Source organism: Apostichopus japonicus, chromosome 20 (assembly GCF_037975245.1).
Source record: "Apostichopus japonicus isolate 1M-3 chromosome 20, ASM3797524v1, whole genome shotgun sequence".
NCBI lineage: Eukaryota > Metazoa > Echinodermata > Holothuroidea > Aspidochirotida > Stichopodidae > Apostichopus > Apostichopus japonicus.
The window spans coordinates 31,110,560-31,133,069 of record NC_092580.1 but is presented as its reverse complement, the minus strand read 5'-3'; the positions used below and the strand labels follow the sequence as shown (position 1 = coordinate 31,133,069).

Below are 22,510 nucleotides of genomic sequence, written 5' to 3'. Positions count from 1 at the left end.
AAAAGTAGCACCAGATTGCACCGAGGACCTCCATATTTTGTGAAATTTTCCCAAAGGGGAGGGGGCACCCACTCCCCTTAGACCCCTCCCCCAGGACGACGATTAGGCATTTCCCATCTGGGCCCCCCCTTCGGCGAAATCCTGGATCCGCCACGTATAGGCATGTGATGTAATAACCGATGAATGCTTATGCACATTAACATGTTGAACGCGCGCGAAAAATGTTGGTTATAATTATCGGCCAAGTCGTTACAGCCCACCCCCCCCCCCCCAAATCATATTAGGCTCTTATACGCCTATGCTTGCATTCTATGCTTATTATCGCTAATGAGGAATCCCTGAATGAGATCACATCGTTCTGTTTAAACAAGTAGCCTATCCGTACTAAATCAATCATAGCTCTTTAGATTTTGTTTGCCATCCCCGAAAATGTCTGCTCTGTAGGGGGGGGGGGGCTCTCCTCTCTATCCCTCTGTTTATTTACGCTACTTAAACTCTTTGTCACTGGGTGCATTTTTTCACTTTTCTTGAGTATATTACGAGAATAAAACATTCTTCGTTACAAATTTCCTGGTCTGCTTCATAATTTCTCTGCCCCCTCCCCCAAATTAACAACCACAGCCCACGGGAATTGTACCTCCCTGTCGTCCGCGCGGCCGGGCCCGAAGTCAGCTCCATTATGATTAAGTCACTAGTTTAAATAGACAAGAAAGAAAATCAGAATTAATGAGTCAGTAGTTTCAAGATATCTCTTTAAAATACTTTGTCAGACAAATATGTTTCAAAGTATAAGACCGACATATCAATACAACATTAAAGCTAAATAGTATTACCCTATACTTGCTAGAAAGACGATAAATGGTCACCTACCACCAATGTCACTTTTGACTCGTACTCGACTCGCATATATTACATATTGTTAAGCATCCCGTCGTTACAGTCATTCTCTGAGATCAAGTCTTTGGATTGACAAAGTGCATATTAACAAACAAACAAAATTGACTTTACTCTACTGTTGTTTTACAAAGAAAAATATAGAAAAGAAAGGAAGACGTTAAATATATAATATACTTAATATAAGAAGGGCTGCATAGCAAGTCACATTTGAATTTAATGTACGTTTTCTCGCACGTCCTGAAGCCCGGAATCCCACGCAAGACGTCACATCTACAGCGTGAGCCTAGCCTAGTAGTAGTACTACCTTTAATAGGTAGTACCAAGCTACCGATTGGTAGGCTAGTAATAAGTTTTCTTGTGGGGGCTCGCCATTAATATCCGACGGGTGCCAGAGAAAAACTAAATCTCAATATACCTAGATTGAACAATGAGCATGGGATGGGGGGGGGGGGGGGGGTTGGCAGGTAGGGTACGTGTTCATGCCTTAGGCCTTTAATTAAGGGGCTGCATTCCCAAAATATTGCCAGATTGTGGGCTGATTTTTTTCACTGGCTATGATTAGATCCAATGTGAGGTGTATCTGACTTAGGGAATGCCAACATTTAGTTTGAAATAGAAGAGTATAACTATTCCAAATCACACGTAACAAAGAATACTTTTACAACAAACATGTATAAAACGGTCTTTTTACTCTAATACTTACACAAACCCCATATTTCCTTGGACACCTAAAGAAATGAACTAAGGCCCCCTATACATTTTTATTATAAAATATTTCATCCAGTTTTGCTATATAAGAGCTGCATACCATAAAAAGAAAACTGCATAACAAGATTGCATACAATTAAACATTGTTAAAACTTTGTTAAACTTACTACCACTTCATGCTTCAATGTGATAAACAGTAATGATATAACAAGTAGGCTATAGAAAGACATGCAAACTTTGGGAATTCTTCTATTTTGTTTATCTCTATCATATAAAGCTAGGTCTATTTTCCGATATAATTTGTACGTTAGGCTTATAACTTTTGACAATTTATGAGATACTGATATGTCTAATAAATATTACTTGGAAAGCATTAAATTACCTTAATTACATAGATTACTTTAATGTGATAAACAATACTATTATAACAAGTATAGAAAGGCATGCATACTTTTGGAATTCTTTCTATTTAGTATTTAGTTTAATAATTCTATCATATAAAGCTAGGTTTAATTTTCCAATATAATTTGTACGTTAGGCTTATAACTTTTGACAATTTATGAGATATTAATATGGCTAATAAATATTACTTGGTAAACATTAAATTACTTCATTTACATACAATTACTTACTGTGATAAACAATAATATTATAAAAGTATAGAAAGACATGCATACTTTGGTAATTCTTTCTATTTAGTTTAATACTTCTATAATATAAAGCTAGGTCTAATTTTCTAATACAATTTGTACGTTAGGCTTATAACTTTTTTGACAACTTATGAGATATTGATATGGCTAATAAATATTACTGGGAAAGCATTAAATTACTTAAATTACATACATTGCTTTAATGTAATAAACAACAATATTATAAAAAGTATAAAAAAGACATGCACACTTTGGGAATTCTTTCTATTTAGTTTAATAATTCTGTCATATAAAGCTAGGTCTAATTTTCCAATATAATTTATGAGATATTGATATGGCTTATAAATATTTCTTGGAAAGCATTAAATGTGTAAACTATCCTCATGACGAACGATATAGTAGAAATGAATCTGATTTTGTGCTCTTCAGTCTTGTCTAATATTGCATAGAAAATGCAGTTGCATAGCAGCTAGGTTTACGATACTTCAAGATTTCCATCGATATGTCCTCACTTTTCTACCTTGCATGCAGGTGGATATCCATACATAAAACATGTCCAGAATTAGGTATAAACTTGTTTAAATACAGTACTATTTTTTAATGATTTTGGCTTCCTAATATGGGTACCATTTCCTTGTATGTAACACAAAGAAAATGGGGGACTTCACAACTTACACAGGCCTAGCGGGTCTCCTCATAAATGCCACGCCTTGTCCTGCTTTCTTCAGATAAGATATATGTTAATCATAACTAAAATATTAAACTCACATAATGTTAGCATATATTTCATATCAGATCTGCTTACTTTTTCACTAAAGTATTACCATTGTTCAGTCTTTAATACAGTATCTAGTTTGTTTGTACATATGTTTCAGGTTGTATTGATTTTCAGTCAATATCTAATGCTCTATTAATTTGAGCAAACATTGACACATCATCTTTAATTTGCTTTCATTGACTATCAAGTCCAAATCAATACTCACTATTAACAATTGTATGCATTAAGATTAAACCTAAAAAAGCATAGAATAGACACATTTTTTGACTTTCAATTGCACATGCTCGAAGCAATATCATAAATGGCAGTAAGGAGACACATGCTGACACTTTCATTTGTGTTGCAATATTGAAAACCGTCAGAAACACCCTGCTTAAATCCTGTGCTAAGAGAAAAACTACTTTGGAAGTAATGTCATCATTTTGACAATATTTAAGAAAATTGCAAGTTTTTCAAGATTGAAAGGTTTTGTTATCACAGATAAAAGCATAATGTTCTGCTCTTCCTTCTCACACTTGTTATGACATCATAACATGAGAACTCATTAAACAGAATTGAGAAATGACTTTTCCTCAGCTCATGCCATGTTAGGAGTAAACCATCTCAACTCTACATCATTAGTTGAGTGTATATACTCAACAGGAACTTGTCAATGAGAAATAACAAAAAACTTGTTCAGCACCATCAAAAAGCTCACTAAAACAAAAAAATATATATATCGAAAAGTCACTGATATTCCAGACATTAGCACCCTGTTTTCATTCGTTGAAACTTGCATCTACATAGTTGATTGTAGTGCTGTGCCGTTTACACGTTTAAACGAACGAAACATCGTTTAAATGTTTAATAAAACCTTATGAATGTTTAAACGAAACTATGATATCAACTGAAAATTAAATTATTGGCAAAAATCGCGTATCAATTCCCGTGTTTATTTTGTCTACTACGCGAAATAACAAAACAACTTACGATCAGTCGAATCATAAACCGGGAACGTAATCCTACTTTTGTCCCCCCAGCCCCCAAAATGTATCCGGCGATATGAATGGCTTAAACTTGAACGCAGCTGTTATCCTTTTGTGAAACTTCCTGATTCGCGGCACAAGTGTACTTTATATCGAGCCGACAGCGGCGGCGCAGATAATCCAGTCAATGCATGTTCGATCGAAATGATTACAATCCCTGTCCATCACTTTGAACTCTCCGACCAGACAATACCGGGTCGAATACTCGACTTTGTAATAGTTGTTCAAATACATGTTCAAAGGAAATGTATCGACTGGAGATCGTAAAAAAAACTCTGAAAATCAGTAGAAAAATTACCAATTGTGTACGAAAAGTAAGTTGGTACACCCTTCAAATTTTACGAAAGATCCAGCAAAACACTTTCGAAAAATTCACGCGAAACTGGCAAATCGTGCTAAATGCAACTAATGTCATGTATACAAGGCTCTAGTACACCCATTTATGAATAAACCGTAAGACCACATCTAGTGTAACGGATCTCACGTAACTACAAAAACACAACCAATTGTATTTTGCGAACTTGACGTTTTCTACAAGAACATGGAAATCATGTTAAGCATTAGTTAATCATGCCGTGTGGCCTAAAACATATTTTATTACAAGGTTTACTTTCATGAAGATGACCATAGCTTGATATCTTGGCTGCGTGTATCAACTGTGCTTCGTGTATCATGGGGAATACTCTATGAACAGGCGCGTAGCCAGGAATTTGCCAAGGGAGGGGCGAAACTGTAGATTCGGCATTGCAAACTATCTAAGCGGAGCGCCACCATGGTTGGCGCGAAGCGTACAAGAAAATTTTGGCTGTAAATGCCTCCCAGATCGCTGGTAATGGCACTTCCCAGGCCTTGTAAGTTGCATTTTAGCATTTTCTCTTTTGAAAATACTAGCGATATCATAAAAACATTAAAAAATTTAAAAAAATTGTGCTCAAGGGGGGGGGGGGGCGGCTGCCCCCTTCGCCCCCCCCTTGGCTACGCGCCTGTCTATGAAACGTTTCTTGGAAACGTGCCAAAAATGTTAACAAACAGGTGTTAGACAGGATGAGCGCGCAGTTGTTTGGCAAGATATAAGGGAAAATTCTGAGCACATATACAGTATCCTACCGTAGTATTTAAGTTAGGTTAAACCATACTGCAGTTGTAATCTGATGTACGTTTAGTGCGCACTATTCATTGTTAGGCATTCTAGAAACGGGGCTTTGCCGAACGTTTTTTGTTTCATAATATCGGAGGTTCTGTAAGTTAAACTTTTTAAAGATTGTAAAACAGATTAAATCTCTTTTCATTTTATAACAAAATACAGCTACTCTAACTTGTCATTTAAAATTTTTCATCTGCTTCGTGATAATTTAAATTCAAAAAGTTGTCAGTATTTTGCATCCTCAACGGCGAATTTTTTTATCGCCAGACACGCAAAAAATTCCTTTTCCTTTTTCGGGGTCTTCGCCCCACCAGGGCCCTAGGGCGGTCCCCTGGACCCCACGCCTTTATACTCGGCATTTTCTCGCGATATTCGCGAACGTTTAAACGTTTAAACGAACGAAAAATCGGCCGTTTAAACGTTTAGGTCTTTAAACGAAAACTCACAGCCCTAGTTGATTGGGGTAAACAGTTTCCTTGGAAGTTTGAAAATGTACAGCACCGTTTCAAAGGAAATGATGTTTAATTGTTACACATTGGGGTAACATTGTTTAATACATACCATGCATTGATATGGTATTTCTTACCTACGGACAAATGTCACCTTTGACCTCGGTAACCTTTGACACAATAGAGTGTATACCAGAGACATCAGGAGCCAAGTCTGGCCTGTGCTCAATTACGACACTGGACACCCTTTTTTGCAATTTTTGTTTTGGATTTAGTTTATTATCATGAAATTTAATTTTTATCTCATATTTTATCCTGGGCCTCTCTATCCTGGGTCCCTAATTGACCCAGGAATGCCTACTGACCCTCCTACTCCTCCCACCTATCATCAGGCCTAGTGTTTCCACTCCAAATCTGACACAGGGTTCCAATTTTAACCAAGGATGATGTTCAGAGTTGGTATGGTTCTTTGAGTTGAACTCAGAAAATCCATGTTTGATCCAGGTCAAGTGTTGATAGGCTGTTTCCAACCCTCAGTGCCATACAGAATACATTAAAGAAGGCACATCCTTCTTTGAATACCAAATGTTCATAATGCCATTCAAAATTAACTTAAAAATGGAATACAAAAAAGGTCAAATTTCACCACTGAAAATCTTTAAGAACTTTAAAAAATCAACCAGATGTCGAGGAATAAAAAACTGTGTTTAAAAAAATTCATTAAGAGGATCTTCAGAGTATCTACTGGGGAAAAAAGTTACATTTCAGGAAATATTTCCCACGGATACTCTACTATCGAGTATTCTATCAGGTCAGCAATCAAGTCATGGCTTTCTCAATATGAAGTAACTTGAATAACACTGTCAGAGTTTACTCCAAGTAGAGACAGTATAGACATCAGATCCTCACTTGCATTAAACAAGTCAGTAAAGCTAATACAATTGCTTGATCATTAAATGGAGTGATCAGAGATCTATAATGCTGACCGAGGAAGCATTCAGCTGTGATTTCCAAAAACCAGGTGCTATATTGCTGATCGGCGAAGCATTCCAGCTGTTATTCACGAGACGTCCAGCATGAACAGGTGCTATATCGCCGACAGGGGAAGCCTTTATCTTTGATAACCCAAACGTTTAGAACGGACAGAGAATGCTGATTGGACTGGAGGGGCTTGATGCCTGTAAGAGAAACATCAATTACGATTATTACAAAACGATGAATGAGAATATTACAAAATGAAAAAAAAAACCTTTAAAAACCACTTGTCTGTTACTGGTAATGGTAAGCTTATCTGAAACTGCCTAATTAAAGTCTAAGAGGTGTATTTTTTGGGCAGAAATGTTTTTATTTCAAAAAAATAATATTAGTAAATGATAGACTTAATAAGAAAGCAAATGAGTAGGATTATCTTCAATTTAAATTTGGTTTTAATATTTACAAAAATAAACACCTCTCCATTTATTTTAGAACCAGTCAGAAAAGTGACAGTCCATGAGATTGAACAAGCTTTTTGAACATTCAAATAAAAAAAAACCATCAATAAATAAAATAAAATGTTTTTGAAAATTATATGGATTTTTTATTGTTGCATTTGATTGCCAAAAGTGTCTCAACAAATCCAAATACTTTACAGAATTGAGCATCGCAAGAAAGTAGTTTAATACTAGGTCCTTAATATTAAACCTGGCTTACCCAAATTGCAACTTCTGGTGCCCTCATTTCGAGGTAGTTTACAGTTGAAAAAAACCCAGAAGAATCATTGAATACAATTTACCCAACAAAGTCAAGTTGCTAAACTCTTTGGCAAAGTATAAATGAACCTTTGACAAATGATTTTTGTGACTGCAAAGCAGATTGAAATTTCTAAATTTATGGAGCAAAGATTAACCCAGAACATTGTGCATCCATATTTCCCTTAACAAAGAACAAATGAACCCCACAAAAAAACAGGTCCGATGGATTCCAGCTAGAAATGTTCTTGACATTCATGTGCATGCCTTCCTCCACCAGTAGTTGGTAATATGTTATTAGAATATAAAATGAAATCAATGGAGGAAGAAATACAGATTCACAATATTTGATAACAAGTGTAACCAAAAGAAAGAAACATTCTACAGTATTACAGGGATGTGCTCACAATGGGCGTCACCGGGAGGCTGCGCCCAGCAGTTCCGAATGCCGCCCAGCACAAACAGTATTTAAACATTTCCGCCCGGTACTTTTTTGATGATAATTTAACAAATTTTACCATAACCAAAATTTGGGAGAATACATGTGCAAAATTTGTCCAGTGGGGAGGGGGTACCCCACCCATGAGATCCCTCTCCCAGGGTGTGGATCACACTACCGCAAAATCTGCCCAGTACTCAAATATTCCTGAGCACATCCCTGGTATTATAATGGCAGTCAAACATTCCTACCACCAAAGACTAGAGTAGCATGTCATACCATACCATAACATACCATACCATAATGAAGGTAGCAGAATTTTTATGCTAACAATATTGCACAATGCAATTTCTTCAAACAAATTTCCTCAATTCGAAGAGGGTGCTGTCCATTGTTTTTGCTGGGTTATAAATATGTTTTCAATATTTCAGGACAGTTATGCAACAATGTACAAGTGGTAGGTCCATTTTGCTTTGGGTGGGGAAGGGAGTGGGGGCAGAAAAATTTGCAAAGCATAAAAGTAGATACATTTCCAGTTAGATTTTATAGAGAAATTTGCATAAACTATGGGAAGCCTATAAGATTCTGTATCCTACAAAGTGGACACAATTGTCTTTGTTTTCACAATATTTGGTTAAGGTTAAGAATGGGTTCAACTTGCCCCATATTACTTCTGTCTATTCTCCCAAGTAACAGTGGATATGCCATCAATACCAGACCAAATTATCTACGATAAACCACTGTCCATTTGCACGGTCTAAAACCTCTGGCCGATATAAATTCTTTAATGTGCATCAATGCCAAGTAAAAGCAACCATATGGACCTTATAAATGACTTGGGTTGAGTATTAGCTATGTCTTAGCCTTTTGTAGCAATCTCAGAGCAGGAAGAACTTTGGGGGGAGGGGAGGGGGGTGGGGATAATGAGCTCTAGATTTGGTCTATGCATATTCATGATTAGGATCCCAGCCTATTCGAGCTTTCTCCATTATCAACTGACATAACAGATCAACGGAACTTTGTATGCAACTTTCAAAGAAACAGGTGAATAAAGTTTGACATTCCAGGGACCTCCAAAAGCGAATCGAAATAAATATAAACATCTCAAATTGTTTAAAGTTCAAATATGAATTATGCGAACAGGATTATTACTGGAAGAAAAAAAAATCATATTTGAGAACAAAGCCCCAAAATATTGCAACTGAAAATCAGCAAGTTGGTGTACAGCCAGTCACCTGGTTGGTGAGAGCTTGAACCAAAAGTAAAATCTAAAATGGAACATTTATAAATAAAAAGTAAACATCTTCACATAATATGTGAACCAACCGAATGCAACCAAGGCAAAATGAAAATGTGCTGACATACAAACATGCAAAAGAAAACTGTGCAAAAGCGCTTCAGTGTGATTTTCGGAAAGCATTCACCACCCGGATAGCCCGATGCACCTTTTGCCAGCTGGCCTGACCCCCTCGGTTCCTTCTGTCAATTTCAGACTGAACGTATTTGACTTGGTTTTTGAGATGCGAGTCCCAAACTAGGACATGGACACAGTTCTCGTCAACTGGAATGAAAGAAAATAGGAAAACTTTGGTCTAACCTTTTATCCAGTAATAAAGTGACTGATTGCATTTGGCAATGTTCAAATAGGAGCTCCAAATTATTCTTCACCAGCACATTATATTAACTCCAGTACCAAAACTCTACAGTTTCACCTGTTATACTATGTCCTTTATTACTTAATAAATCTGCAACCTTTTCTGCGGGCTCTGTAAGCTCTATTTACACCACTCTACAACCTCACCTGCACACTCAAGGAGGTAATTGAGCACCACTCTACAACCTCACCTGCACACTGAATGAGCTGCTTTCAAACTACTCTGCAACCTTACTTGCACCCAACAGCAATTACATCATTCTACAACCTCACCTGCACACTCAAGGAGGTGAATAAGCACCAGTGTACAAGCTCACCTGTACACTATATGAGCTGCTTCCAAACTACTCTGCAATCTTACTTGCACCCTCTACGAACAGCAATTACACCACTCTTACACCTCACCTGGTCACTGGGGGGATCTACCCTAGTGTCATAGCCCATACTGCACCTACACACCCTATGAGATGAACTTACACCACTCTACAACCTTTCTGTCTGCAACTTCTCCAACCTCCAAATACACCACTTTACAACCTCACCTGCACACTCTTTGAGCTAAATAAGTACCATTATACAATTTCACCTGTACAGCATAGGAACTGCCCTTACACTACAATTACCATCTATTAATTCCCTTTATCACTGTACAAACCCACATGTTCACTCTGTGACCTACTTTAACATTACCCCACAATATTCACCTTCACCCTGTAAAAGCTCCATTTGTACCCATATACAACTGCACCAGTACAGTTATATGATAAAATCCAACACCACTCTACAACCTCACCTGTTCACTCTATGCACTCCATTTACACCATTCTACAAAACCTCACCTGTTGACTGTATGATCTCCATTTCCAACACTCTATACAACTTCACCTATTCTATTCACACCATACACTCAATTTACACCACTCTACAACCTCCCCTGATTACTCAAGAGCCACTCTACGCACTCTACTTACACCACTCTACAACCCCGTCACCTGCACCACACCAACTATGCACCCCATCTCTCCATCTCTATAACCTTACCTCTACATTCTGTGCTACCAGGTCTTTCCATAAATCCCTTTCCAGCAGTCACAACTACTCCACCAAGAGGATTGTTAGACTCTGCAGAAAGTGAATGAATTTGGTTACGAAAAACTGAGGAAAATGTGTCCTGAAGTCAAGTAAGTACCAGAACATCATACCAGATAACTTGATCATTGCAAAAGGTATTACCCTTCTGAATGTTGAAGACAGATAACAGTCATTGGAAAGAGTGGAAAACCCTCTCAGCCACTTAAAAGAGGAAAAGTCAAATCCTATGACAGTTAGTAACACAGAAAAACCATTCATCATAGATATAACTGCATGGCGAGCTTACACGGTTCCAGATGTTGACCTCTGTTGAATTCAAATGACCTTCCATCAGCATCATATTTGGGCAAACATTTGGACAATATCAGTCACTGAATGTACCTGTTGTAATAACAGGCACTAATAGGGCAACTGTAATAGGTTAAGGTCAAGTGTTTTGTGTCACATTAAATCTTTGAGGTCTTTGAAAGATAAAAGCTATGAGAGTACCTCAGTTTTACAAGCTGTGGTCACATTTTGATCATTATCCGTGTCACGTTTTGACAATGTACTGCTGCAAGCTGGTGATGAAACACAAAATACTGTCAGTTAAACTATATTTTCTTATCCTCACCTGGTGATTTGACAGAAACTATGGTCCTCAAGGCTTCTGTATATCTGTACACCAAGGTAATGAGCTTGGAAGTGTGCCGGTCGATCAAGGCCAAATGGCCGCCAGCCACGCCTACCCATAAGGCCATGTTAGGTTGTAGCATCATGGACTTAATGTCACATTCCTTCCTGGTTAAATGTGGATCGTATTCCCTGTAGGAAATTAATTGGAACTGGTGTAGTACTTTAAACCTTACAGATGAACTATCATTAGTTACTGAAGATATTATAAAGCAGTATTTGTATGGTTAGGCCAATTACTTTGACTAGTACTAAAGAGAATCTATTTTGGTTTTTTACAATAGTCCTTTTGCATAATTTGTTTTCTTAAAACAAGTCTGTTTTATGGGATTTTGTTGACAGAGAACATATTTGTATTGTCTGTGTAAGGAACACAGACAATTAAGAAGCAAGTGAACCGGACGGAACAGAGAAGACAAAGCTCGTCTACTAATATAAGTCTTTATCATTTCCAGCATTAAAATATTACAGGCAGAGAAAAGGGTCGAAAGATGTTTAGAAGATAGTCAAAAGATGTTTAGAAGATAGTCAAAAGATGTTTAGAATATAGTCAAAAGATGGTACATCCAACCATTCTCAAAGATGCAGAAGCTTCAAAATTCTCTGCAAGGAGGCTGTATCAGTATCAAAACAATAAAGGTTATCTCCACACAGCATGAGTGAAATGCGGGTGTCCAAGATGTAATGGCCTACATGCAGCCTGGCTACAGTAAATGCTACTTTTGATGAGGGGACTCTTTGAAGCGCTTCTTGTGGTATGCTTGCTACCTTGTGAGTAAGGTTAAAGGGGACATGTGACAAGGAGTCTTAAGCTCTATACCTCAAGAGGCTTGCTACGTCCAGTTGTGTCTTGAACGCTTCCTTTCCCGGGTCCCAGACCTCGATGAAGTTGCTGTCCTCACTACTCCGACGGCAGATCCAAACAGACTTATCTACGGCGATGAACCTCACCTGGCCGGGTTCCCTAACGACAGGATTTGGAGAACAGATCAAGCTAAAGATGAGGGCAAAGTTATCGTAGTGTTGATTTTCTATGTACTAACAAGCCAAGGCTCGATAACATATTATAAGAACTAATTGCAAAGTGTGAAAATGTCATTCACCGACAACGCCGGATCAAGACCCTACCGGGCCATAAGGTACCATATGGTGCTCCCCTGCCGCCTATATCATTAAATTGTGCAGGCACACCCTGAACTGTTCATGTCAGCCCCTTGAACATGTGGGTACAATTAACCATGGTTCCCATAGGAGGTTCCCTCAGATGCCTGTTGGATAACCTACTGCTGTTCATTGACTCTGATGGTGTTGAAAGCTATTTCTAACTGGCTGGCAATAAGTATTTTCTGAACTGAACAAATAGTCAACTTACAGTAGAAAGAGTCATCTTCAATGCAAGTATGATATCTATAAAAAGTCACAGGTACTTTCTGATCTCAATATTAAGTCTGAAATCAGCTTCCATTGACCCTGCACAGGGCTGTAGCCAACAGCCTCAGATTCAACTTTCAGATTATTAGCAATGATTCCCCATAATACCACATACTGTTTTAATTTAGTATATAACCCAACTGTTATACAAACAAAACCCAACAAGAGGGTCCTCACTTGCAAGTTTGAAACAAATTTGATTTGTGGCATAAAAGTGGACACTCTACTACTTCCCTGGTATTGATGGAGCTTTTACATACATACTCATATACGCACACTCAGTCAGTACATCGCACAGACATTGAAGTAATTCACACAACACAATGACAAATATTGCCTTTGTTTTGTAGTACCTTGAAAGATAAGTGCTTGTAATCACTTAAGTGATGGATAGGTCATCTCATATATACAGGTGTACACAAGTTATGTACACACATATAAGTGTTTACAATTTGCAAAGCATTTTTGAATTACATATTATTTGTTTTTAATATCAGAAATATGCTGTCAATCGTTAAAATTTGTTATATAACAACAGCTGCAACAGATCTTTTCATAATTTATGGATTTTTATATTTTTTATAGCATTTTGCGATACCAGACAATATTTTCCACGAAATATGATGTACAATAAACAAAAAAGTTCAGAATTACTTGTACATATTGACTTTTGTGGTTAGTTTTAGCCTGCATGTCAAATTCACTAGTTAGTGACAAATATTCATGAATTGAAATAGCTAATTTCAGGATTCATGGTCAGACGATCGTCAATTTCACAATCAACTCTTTAACTTACAAACTTAAAGACAATAACTTAGGGTATGAATTGACCTCAACAGTCATTGTCTGTTTTATTCCATATATATTGACAAGCTAAATTTCAAAATGAACTATTCCAATTCATGGATTAATTGTAGCGCAACAATTGACTTGGATCGAAATCGGCTTATGATCGATATCGACATATGCTTCCTATTAAATGATTTATATCATAGTTAAGTAAATAAAAAGGACTTTAAACAAATAAAAAGAAAGATGTGCTAACACAAGATTGGACAGAAAATTATAAAAAAAAAAATATTTGAAAACAGAATTTCTTAAATCTTTGAAAATAATTGATATTATGCTAACCTTTTATCCGTTTCGATGTTCTTGATGAGACGGCTTTCCACATCTAACGAGTCTGCATTGAGTATTGCTATGTGATTGCCACAGCCAACGTATAACTTGGCTTTATATTGCACTATACAACTAAGAGGAGACAGGGAGGAGACATTCAGCTGATGATATTTCACTGGTTTACCATTTGGATCCTGCAAAAAAAAGATATAAATGCATAAAAACAATGTGGATGGAAGTGTTTTGTCGGTCATTTAATAGTAGACTTGTCCCGTGAATACAAGTAGAATTCCCCTTTTTGAGATATTATGTTCAACAAGGCGTCACAAACCCAAACACACATCAACATGGTTGAATCGACTTAAAACTTAAACATTTAAAACTAATAATGGTGGAAATCATATTCTGATATCATTCTTTGACGCCATCAATTTTTTAAATCTTGAGAATGTTTTACAAAGGTATCTGGCCACTGTATAGAAGAGAATAAATTTGTGAATGAGGTTGTCATGGCAATGAAGGAAACAAAGGAAAGTCTTGGATACAAAAAGTAATGATGATACTTACAGTGCGTAGAGTGTGGACATCATAAACCAGCAAAGTTCCATTAGCAAGACCAGCCAAAATTCTGCCCTCGTTATTAGCTCTAACGAGAAAAAGGCAAAATATTTTTAAAACAACAGTATTGATTTATACACAAGGTAAACGCTTCTAGGCCTGTTTCTCAAGAAAATGAGCATATTAAGAAGAAAAAATTTGCTGCAGCATAAAACTGTTTCATTATTCATATGGAATCAAACCCCAATATTCTCCAGACAGTGCCCTACCAATGTTACAAACAAGTTCAGAACTATAGTATATTGGATAGGGAGTGGATGCCAGTGGCATGTCCATTGAGATGTTGTGCAAACAATATAGACAGACAGACAGACAGACAGAGAGACAGGAGGCATGATCCTTGGTGGAGTCTGGGAAGGGGAGAAGTGGAAGGTGATGGGGGAAGATGGGGAAGGGGGAGGAGCAAAATGGGTAGGAGATGGGGGGTACTTCTGTAATAATTAGATATATTTGGCATTACCAAAAGCAAAGATTATTGGATATGTTTGGTGTTACTAATTGCAAACTATAATGTTCTGCAGGGGAAGTAGTCTTTTATTTGGGACGAGTGAGGTGGGCGAGGGAAAATTGAACATCATAAAGGAGGTAGGGGGGAGGAACTGTCAGATTATTGTATATGTTTGGTGTTACTAATTGCAAACTAGAATTTTCTGCCTTAGAAGTAGTCCTTTTTGGAAGTAGTTTCAAGGTGAGGATAGAAAGGGCGGGGACGGTACAAATTTCGATCAAATCAAAATTTCTTCCTCTAATGCAGCCTTGTTTTCCTAGTTTTATATCACACAACAAAAATACCTTGCTTGATGAAGGAGGCACAAGACAGCGTCAGGAAGTGTGACAGAGTGCTTTAGAACGATCGGTCCTGCAAATTCCTTGGTCGGTTCGATCACACAGAGCTTTCCTTCTTGAGTTCCAACGATGATGAGATTCTCGCCAGCAGCTAAGATACAGGATCCTCTACCTTCCTCTAACATCGTACCCTGAGCAAAAAGAAATTGTAAAAATAAGTTTCTGCTCATTTTAGGATAATTCAACATTTTGCAATATTTCTCAGCTAAGATACAGGACCCTCTACCTTCCTCTAACATCGTACCCTGAGCAAAAGAAAGTGTAAAATAAGTTTTTGCTTATTTTTAGGATAATTCAACATTTTGCAACATTTTCCACCATTTATAGGCAGGATTGCTCACAACACAACTGTGACTAAACACAAGGTCTTTATAAAGCCTTCTGATTGTTTCAGCAAATTTGTATTAATTTCACAGTAGATAGAAACTAATGGTTCCACCCACACTGGGACAATGTGACATGCTGCATTCATTGACAGAGGAAAAACTTTAATTACTGCTCAAGTTGCCTGCCTGCCTAACTGGTACAACATTTACTAGTTCAATTATGTTCCATGTGCATCACCCCTTGCCCACTTGAAGAGACAGAAAAATATAGTTTTTCATAATACAAATTATAGCAGAATAATAAAATAAAATATGTGGAAAAATATGATATATCTGTTATGTGATTTATTTGTTTAAGCAGAGGTACTTTAAAAATCTTTAATTTAGGTCATTCTGAATTCAATATTTACCTGCACGAGGGCCTTTGTACTTGAAGTGAAAGGGTTTATCAACGATATCATTGTAGCCGAACTTTCACCTCCAGTCATCCACACCTCGTGAATAAGATCCTTGCTCTTACGATATTTCTGAAACGTGTTATCAAAGGAATAACGACAACAAAATTAAACAGTAATCTTAGTTCATTTTTATGCGATAGTAAATAATCTCAAACTCCTTTATAACCTGATTGATATGAAATACTATATGATCACTCCCATACAAATTACTTCCTTGAAAATGAGAAAATTTTGGGAGCAAATTTGGTAATTACAAAAATGATGGTTACTTGCACTCTTACCACCTGATGGTGGGGATGCAACCACATATACTTCGCCCCCACCCCCACAAAAATCAGAGGTAGGGAAGGGGGGTGCTCATAGAAAATTCCTAGTGTACAGTACATAAATATATATTATGTATAAGTGGTACAACCTAAACAGTCAAATTTTCTTCAACATCTTTTCAAAAGTTGCAAAACATAAGACACCCATCATATCAACCACCCTCCCCCCTCCCCCAGGATTAAAAAAGGTAGTGTCCGATGGTACAAACATATACCCATGTACAATTTACATGTGGAATGTAATTACTGAGTTTAAATTGAGTTTTAAAGATCATATTCAGAATGCACACTTAAAAACAACGTAATGCTTACTCTAACTGTCATAGCCTCTGCATTTATGGATCCAATGGCATATGTCTGTTTTAAGCAAAGGAAATCTGGAGACTGCAGCCTTTGTAAAACCATTGATGCCTGTAAGATAATGATAAAAAGTAATATGTATCAATACAAAATAAACATTAATGCATAATTCATAAATATAAGACTTAAGGATACCATCATTAATGCATAATTCATAACTATTCATATTAATGCATAATTCATAACTATTCATATTAATGCATAATTCATAACTATTCATATTAATGTATAATTCATAGCTATGAGACTATTACAAGGATACCATTATTCAGGCTGTTTAGTGTTGATATGGTTTATTTCTGTATATAAAGCATGTTAAAAAGCTTGGAATGGTCCTTTAATACAATGTTAATGGTGACATCAGCTCCTAAGTCTAGGGTAGATTTGTTAAATGTTGCGCCATTGTTTTAGTAATTCTACTAACTTGGTCAAATAATATTGCTTTGGTTTTACACCTGAAAAACGCATGGAAACCGCAGATGAATTCACCAACCATTTGCAATGCATTAAACATGTTCTTTGAGTACCTGAATTATCCTATTTACGTTCTGAGTTTATTGTTGCTAATTTGAAGAGCAGATTTAATGGGCTGTGGCTTAAACTAGACATACCAGCCACTTTGATTAGTGTTTTCTCTGTTGCTTTGATGGGTAAATTCTTTAATAATCAAAAAAATGTTGAAAGTGTAAACCTGGATTGAGAGCAATTGTGGTATTTGAGGATCTGTAACTTGACAAAATCAACTATTTGCATACTGTTATCCCTTTAATAAAAAAATATAATAGTAATGTGAAAACACAAAGATTTGAAGAGGGGTATCATATTTTCCTTGAATACAAATCTGGATGGAGTGAGCTATTAAAGGACAATATCAAACATGCATCATAGTCTGAAACTTTTGTAAATACAACTTCAAAGCGAGACAAAACTACTCCTTTCTAAGATATATATTTACATCAGTTTACAGCCCCTTTTGATGTTCTAGACAAGACAATTTCCTGATCAAACCATGATTTATAATTTTCAACCTTAAACAATTTCCACTCACAGACTATGTCTGAAAACAATTGAAGTCTCTCTTTTTTGGATTCAGTGGATGATGCTGAAATGACAAAATCTTTGTGCCGTTATCTTTGTCAACGATGCCAGCTATGTATCTATTTCATCCAATATGCCAATTGACACCTGATAAACGTAGAATTAATTCAGACTTAGAAAAAATTTAACAGAAATTTGGACTTGGAATTAATTTAACAGAATCAAAACTTCAGTTTAGGAACCCTCAACAAACTTTCTGTGGAAACACAACTTAAGAAATATGAAAACTTCTACTAGTTGTCTTGTTTTCTATTAAGTTATCAATTTACGCATTTAATGTAGACGTTATCACTCACTGTTGGTCTCTTTTGTGGTGCATTCTCTGTACAATTGTTGATTAAATCTTGCATATCTGGCCAGGCAGACACACCACACTCTGTTATTTGAGGGATACCTCTTCCCTATGAAAAGAAGGACCAAACATTAATAAAAGGATGTATTTGATTACTTTTCAGCATGAAATTCCTCATTAATATTGGCTAAATTGCTAACACCACTGCTATAGTGTTGTACATATTGTGTTGTACAGTCCCTGAATAGTTATTGCCTACCGATTAAAGACTTCCTTATCTCTAATATATAAAAAGTATGTGAGAAAATCCCTGTGCAAATAGAAATGCATACTACAGATGCAGGGTGTGGGCATGTACCCCCCCCCCCTTCCCCTTCGATTCCCCCAAAAAGTAGTTATTTCCACAAGCTTCCTTATAGACCTAATTAAAGACATACTTTATAACCTAAATATGATTCATAATGCACCATTTTACATCTGCAATTTTAAGTTTTCAGAGGGAGTACCCCCATATCCCCCTTCATGGGAGTTGGCTTCAGCAACCCACGTTCTGTCATCTGAAAACTTGCTCCTCACAGTAAAAAATCACATCCTCAAAGATATTAGGTAGCTAGGAAAAACATTGCTCTGCTAAGAAATGTTTGCCTTTGTTCAAAGAGAAGTCGATGCAGTCAGGAACTCAGAATATCAGCAAGACGTTATTCAGGACCTTCTTAAATTCCCACGTCAGTAATCACAAAAATCTCATGTTTATATATTCTCATATTAATAGCCATAATACCAGAATATGGTTAAAATTAGTTGCACAATACATGAAGGCTGTTACAGACAAATTTTAAAGTTCCTCTATCTATCACACTTTTTACAACCTTCCCTTGTTCATATCCATTCCCTAGGAGACACAGTAGAGGGACCTGTGAGGAAGGAGGAGAGGGGTATGGGAGGGGTTCACTTTTTGAGGACACATACATATTCCACATGAAAATAAAACAGCTCTGTTACCTTGACTACCGCATCTTCTATTTCAGTTCGAAAATCCAAATCTTGGAATGGTTTGTGTCCTTCTGTGACTAACTCATAAAGCAAAATCCCATAGGAAAAGATATCAACCTATCAAAGAAAAGGATAAACATTCAGCTACATGATATCAAAGAGGAAGAATTAATTTAATAATGAATTATGCAATCTCTCTATCAGAAAGCACATTACGAAGGAACCGAAATAAAGGATATCAAACAAACTTGGAAACAGGGAAACACAATGTTTCTGAGAATTGACCTCTGTATTATAGGTTGAAGTGCCCTTGATAACCTCTGGTGCCCGATACCCTGGGGTGCCTTCTGAAGCCTTCAGTCCATATGGTGTTGTGAATCTGGAAATGCCATAGTCTGATATCTTAACATTTTGCTAAAATAAAGAAAACAGTGAAAAAATATGATTGAAAACTGAAGTATGAACATTTTACACACAAGTTTTTTGCATTAACCGACTAATGAATTTAACACTGTACAAAAGCATGGGGGAAAAACACAAAAGGAAAGATCATTTAACACTGTATAAAAGCATGGGAAAACAGAGGAAAGATCCTTTAACACTGTATAAAAACATGGAGGGAAGACATATAGAGGAAATATCCTTTAACACTGAATAAAAGCATGGGAAAAAACACATAGAGGAAAGATCATTTAACACTGTATAAAAGAATGGGGAAAAACATATAGAGGAAAGATCCTTTAACACTGTATAAATGCATGGGAAAAACACATAGAGGAAAGATCCTTTAACACTTTATAAAAGCATGGGGAAAAACACAGGAAATATCCTTTAACACTGTATAGAAGCATGGAGGAAAAACACATAGAGGAAAGATCCTATAACACTGTATGAAAGTATGGGGAAAAACATATAGAGGAAAAATCCTCACCATGAATATACATGAACACTTACCGGAGCTCCGGGCTGCAACGAAAAGATCAAAATATTGTCTGGTTTCAGGTCTCGATATACAATCCTGTTTTCATGGAGAAATGCCAGACCATCAGCGATCTTAACATGAAAAGGATGAAAACAAAAATTTACATATAAATAAATATATTTGGGCCAAGTTTGCTGCAGTTAAACAAACAAAAATTAATAATAGACAAACAAATGTGACCTCAGCTGATTAGCTATGGCTTTATAACAAGGAGTACATTTGGCACCTGGAATGATACTAGCATATCTTGGAACAAGAGGAAAACGGCACATTTCCGGGTTGGTAAACCAGTAATCCAACCCAACCTTGCAAATTACATCAGTGCCATCATTTGCATAAACCTTTAAGCAGTCTGATAATAAAATAAGAACTAACATAACTACATAATCTGCCATTATCTGCCATGGTCCATAAAGCACAACCATGTGATAGACCGATGGTCCGCAAACCATGGGGTGGGAGCAAAGAAAGGGCGACGGCAAATTTTTCATTTTATTTTTGGGGATTTTCCAGATCCCAAAGATTTTTCTGCAATTTTCGCAGCTTGCCGACAGGGATCAATTAAGTTATGAACTTGTAAACATCAGCTCCACTGCCCAATCTAGCTTTCATACATTTCTGATTATCAATTCTGAAGGTGAAGGGGTTTTGGTGGGTTGTGGCTATATTCCTAATTGAAGATCCGGGTTGTGGGGCTAAAAGTTTGTAGACGGCTGCCATAGACCAGATACAGCAGGGCTATAAAAGTAAAGCATCCAAACATATAGTGCAATAATGAAACAGAGACCTTTCCAATGCAATGTAAACGTTGTACATTGATATTATTAAATGTGCTGGTCCCATTGCAGTAACACTCACCTGCACAGCTATCTTATGTTGCAATTTACGGTTGAGATGTCCCTTCTCTGAGTTCAACAAGGACCCGAGGGATCCCAGGTGTGCTAATTCCATGACTAACATCCTGGGCTTGAATGCTACCCCTTCCATAGAGACGAGGCATGGATGTTGCAGATGGCGCAGAACGGTGACCTGTCAGAGAATCATTTTACGTGGCTATGTGGTTATTGCAATTATAAAACAGGATGAGTTAGAAACGGTGAAAAGGTCACGTCAGTGGCAAAAAGTTGGCAAGGAGTAAACAAAATGAAGGATCAGGCTGGTTATAACAAATATCATATGATATCTTTGATGATTCATTCAATAATGTTACACTATGGAAGGTGACAATACATTAATGATATACAACAGACATGAAAATGCAATCTAAGTTCGGACCAAAGTACAGCAAGAGTGCAATAGTATTATATGAAAGCAAAGCACGTGGGTGGTATACCAAAATATCAGATGATATCTTTTGCAATTCATTCCAAGCATTTATTTCTTTTATCAAAGTTACACTATGAAAAGGTGAAACACTATGAAAGATTAATGTCAAGCTGAAAATTCAATGCACGTTCTTGACCCAGGGATAGCAAGAGTGCAATTGTTGTGCGAAGGCAGGTAATAGGAGAATTTTCTAAATTTCCTATTCAAGTTATTATCACTGAAGGGTATTTCTATAATGTACGTCTTGTTACCTCTTGCCTCATCATACGATGTGGATGGACATCTGATCGATTAGCAAATGTTTTGACAGCTACCATCTGCGAGGAAAAAGCGAACAAGAGTGAGAGAGAGAGAGGATCCTAAATATATCTGAGAAACTAAGATTGAATATCGGAAAGACAGAAAGACTAACAGCAAGCCATTTAAACTTTGATCACATTGAAATTTAGGTACCTGTCAGGTACAACACAGTTGCCTGCCAGTTAAGTGGTCAATATTTGATTTTTTTAAAATTTGTTAAGCAAAACACAAAATGACACTAATAACACTGCAGTACATAGTTGGCCAGAACAGGTTGAAATGAGATAAAATAGTTGAATTCCCCGGTGACCAATAGAAATAAAATACATATCTTCCAAAGCCAACAATTAAACTTGCAAACATCGTTTGCCCTCAGTGGTGTACAGGTAGCTTGTGAATATAAATTCTGATCTTCCATGATTTTATTTTATTCACAAATACTTTAGAACCAAATAAATATGACTTCATGATGCATACCCCTAAATGTTCATAAATAGTCCACAATTACACCAACGTTGAGGTAAATTCATTCCTTTTCATTGAAACAAAAGACTTAGACATTGGCCACGATCTCATTCAGAGTTTCTTTGGTGAAGTTCTTGAAACAATGAAGTGACTAATTAGTACCAACCTTGCCCTTGTACCTTGCTTCGTAAACAGATCCAAAACTCCCTTCTCCGAGGACTTCGTTAAAGCTGAAGGAAATTTGAAATTGATAACAAAATTATTCAACATAATTTCCTGAATAAAAAATTTACAAAAGTTAGGTATGTCTTTTATATACAATTGTAAGCAAA

General features: G+C 36.7%; 1 protein-coding gene across 1 annotated transcript in view; it reads right to left on the bottom strand.

The window, feature by feature from the left end:
- Nucleotides 1–735: 735 nt before the first annotated feature.
- The window catches only part of LOC139961122 (leucine-rich repeat serine/threonine-protein kinase 2-like), a 50,784-nt gene continuing 29,009 nt past the window's right edge, over nucleotides 736–22,510 (bottom strand). Inside the window, exons 35-51 of the mRNA XM_071960025.1 lie at nucleotides 22,345–22,408; nucleotides 21,665–21,730; nucleotides 20,946–21,116; nucleotides 20,060–20,158; nucleotides 19,391–19,519; nucleotides 19,115–19,222; nucleotides 18,117–18,221; nucleotides 16,675–16,773; nucleotides 15,989–16,105; nucleotides 15,199–15,383; nucleotides 14,356–14,434; nucleotides 13,801–13,982; nucleotides 12,059–12,202; nucleotides 11,180–11,370; nucleotides 10,516–10,596; nucleotides 9,266–9,381; nucleotides 736–6,829 (exon numbers count right to left, since the gene is read on the bottom strand). Of these exons, the coding sequence (XP_071816126.1) occupies nucleotides 6,785–6,829; nucleotides 9,266–9,381; nucleotides 10,516–10,596; nucleotides 11,180–11,370; nucleotides 12,059–12,202; nucleotides 13,801–13,982; nucleotides 14,356–14,434; nucleotides 15,199–15,383; nucleotides 15,989–16,105; nucleotides 16,675–16,773; nucleotides 18,117–18,221; nucleotides 19,115–19,222; nucleotides 19,391–19,519; nucleotides 20,060–20,158; nucleotides 20,946–21,116; nucleotides 21,665–21,730; nucleotides 22,345–22,408 (1,981 nt within the window). The 3' untranslated portion in view covers nucleotides 736–6,784. The remainder of the gene's footprint in view (nucleotides 6,830–9,265; nucleotides 9,382–10,515; nucleotides 10,597–11,179; nucleotides 11,371–12,058; nucleotides 12,203–13,800; nucleotides 13,983–14,355; nucleotides 14,435–15,198; nucleotides 15,384–15,988; nucleotides 16,106–16,674; nucleotides 16,774–18,116; nucleotides 18,222–19,114; nucleotides 19,223–19,390; nucleotides 19,520–20,059; nucleotides 20,159–20,945; nucleotides 21,117–21,664; nucleotides 21,731–22,344; nucleotides 22,409–22,510) is intronic.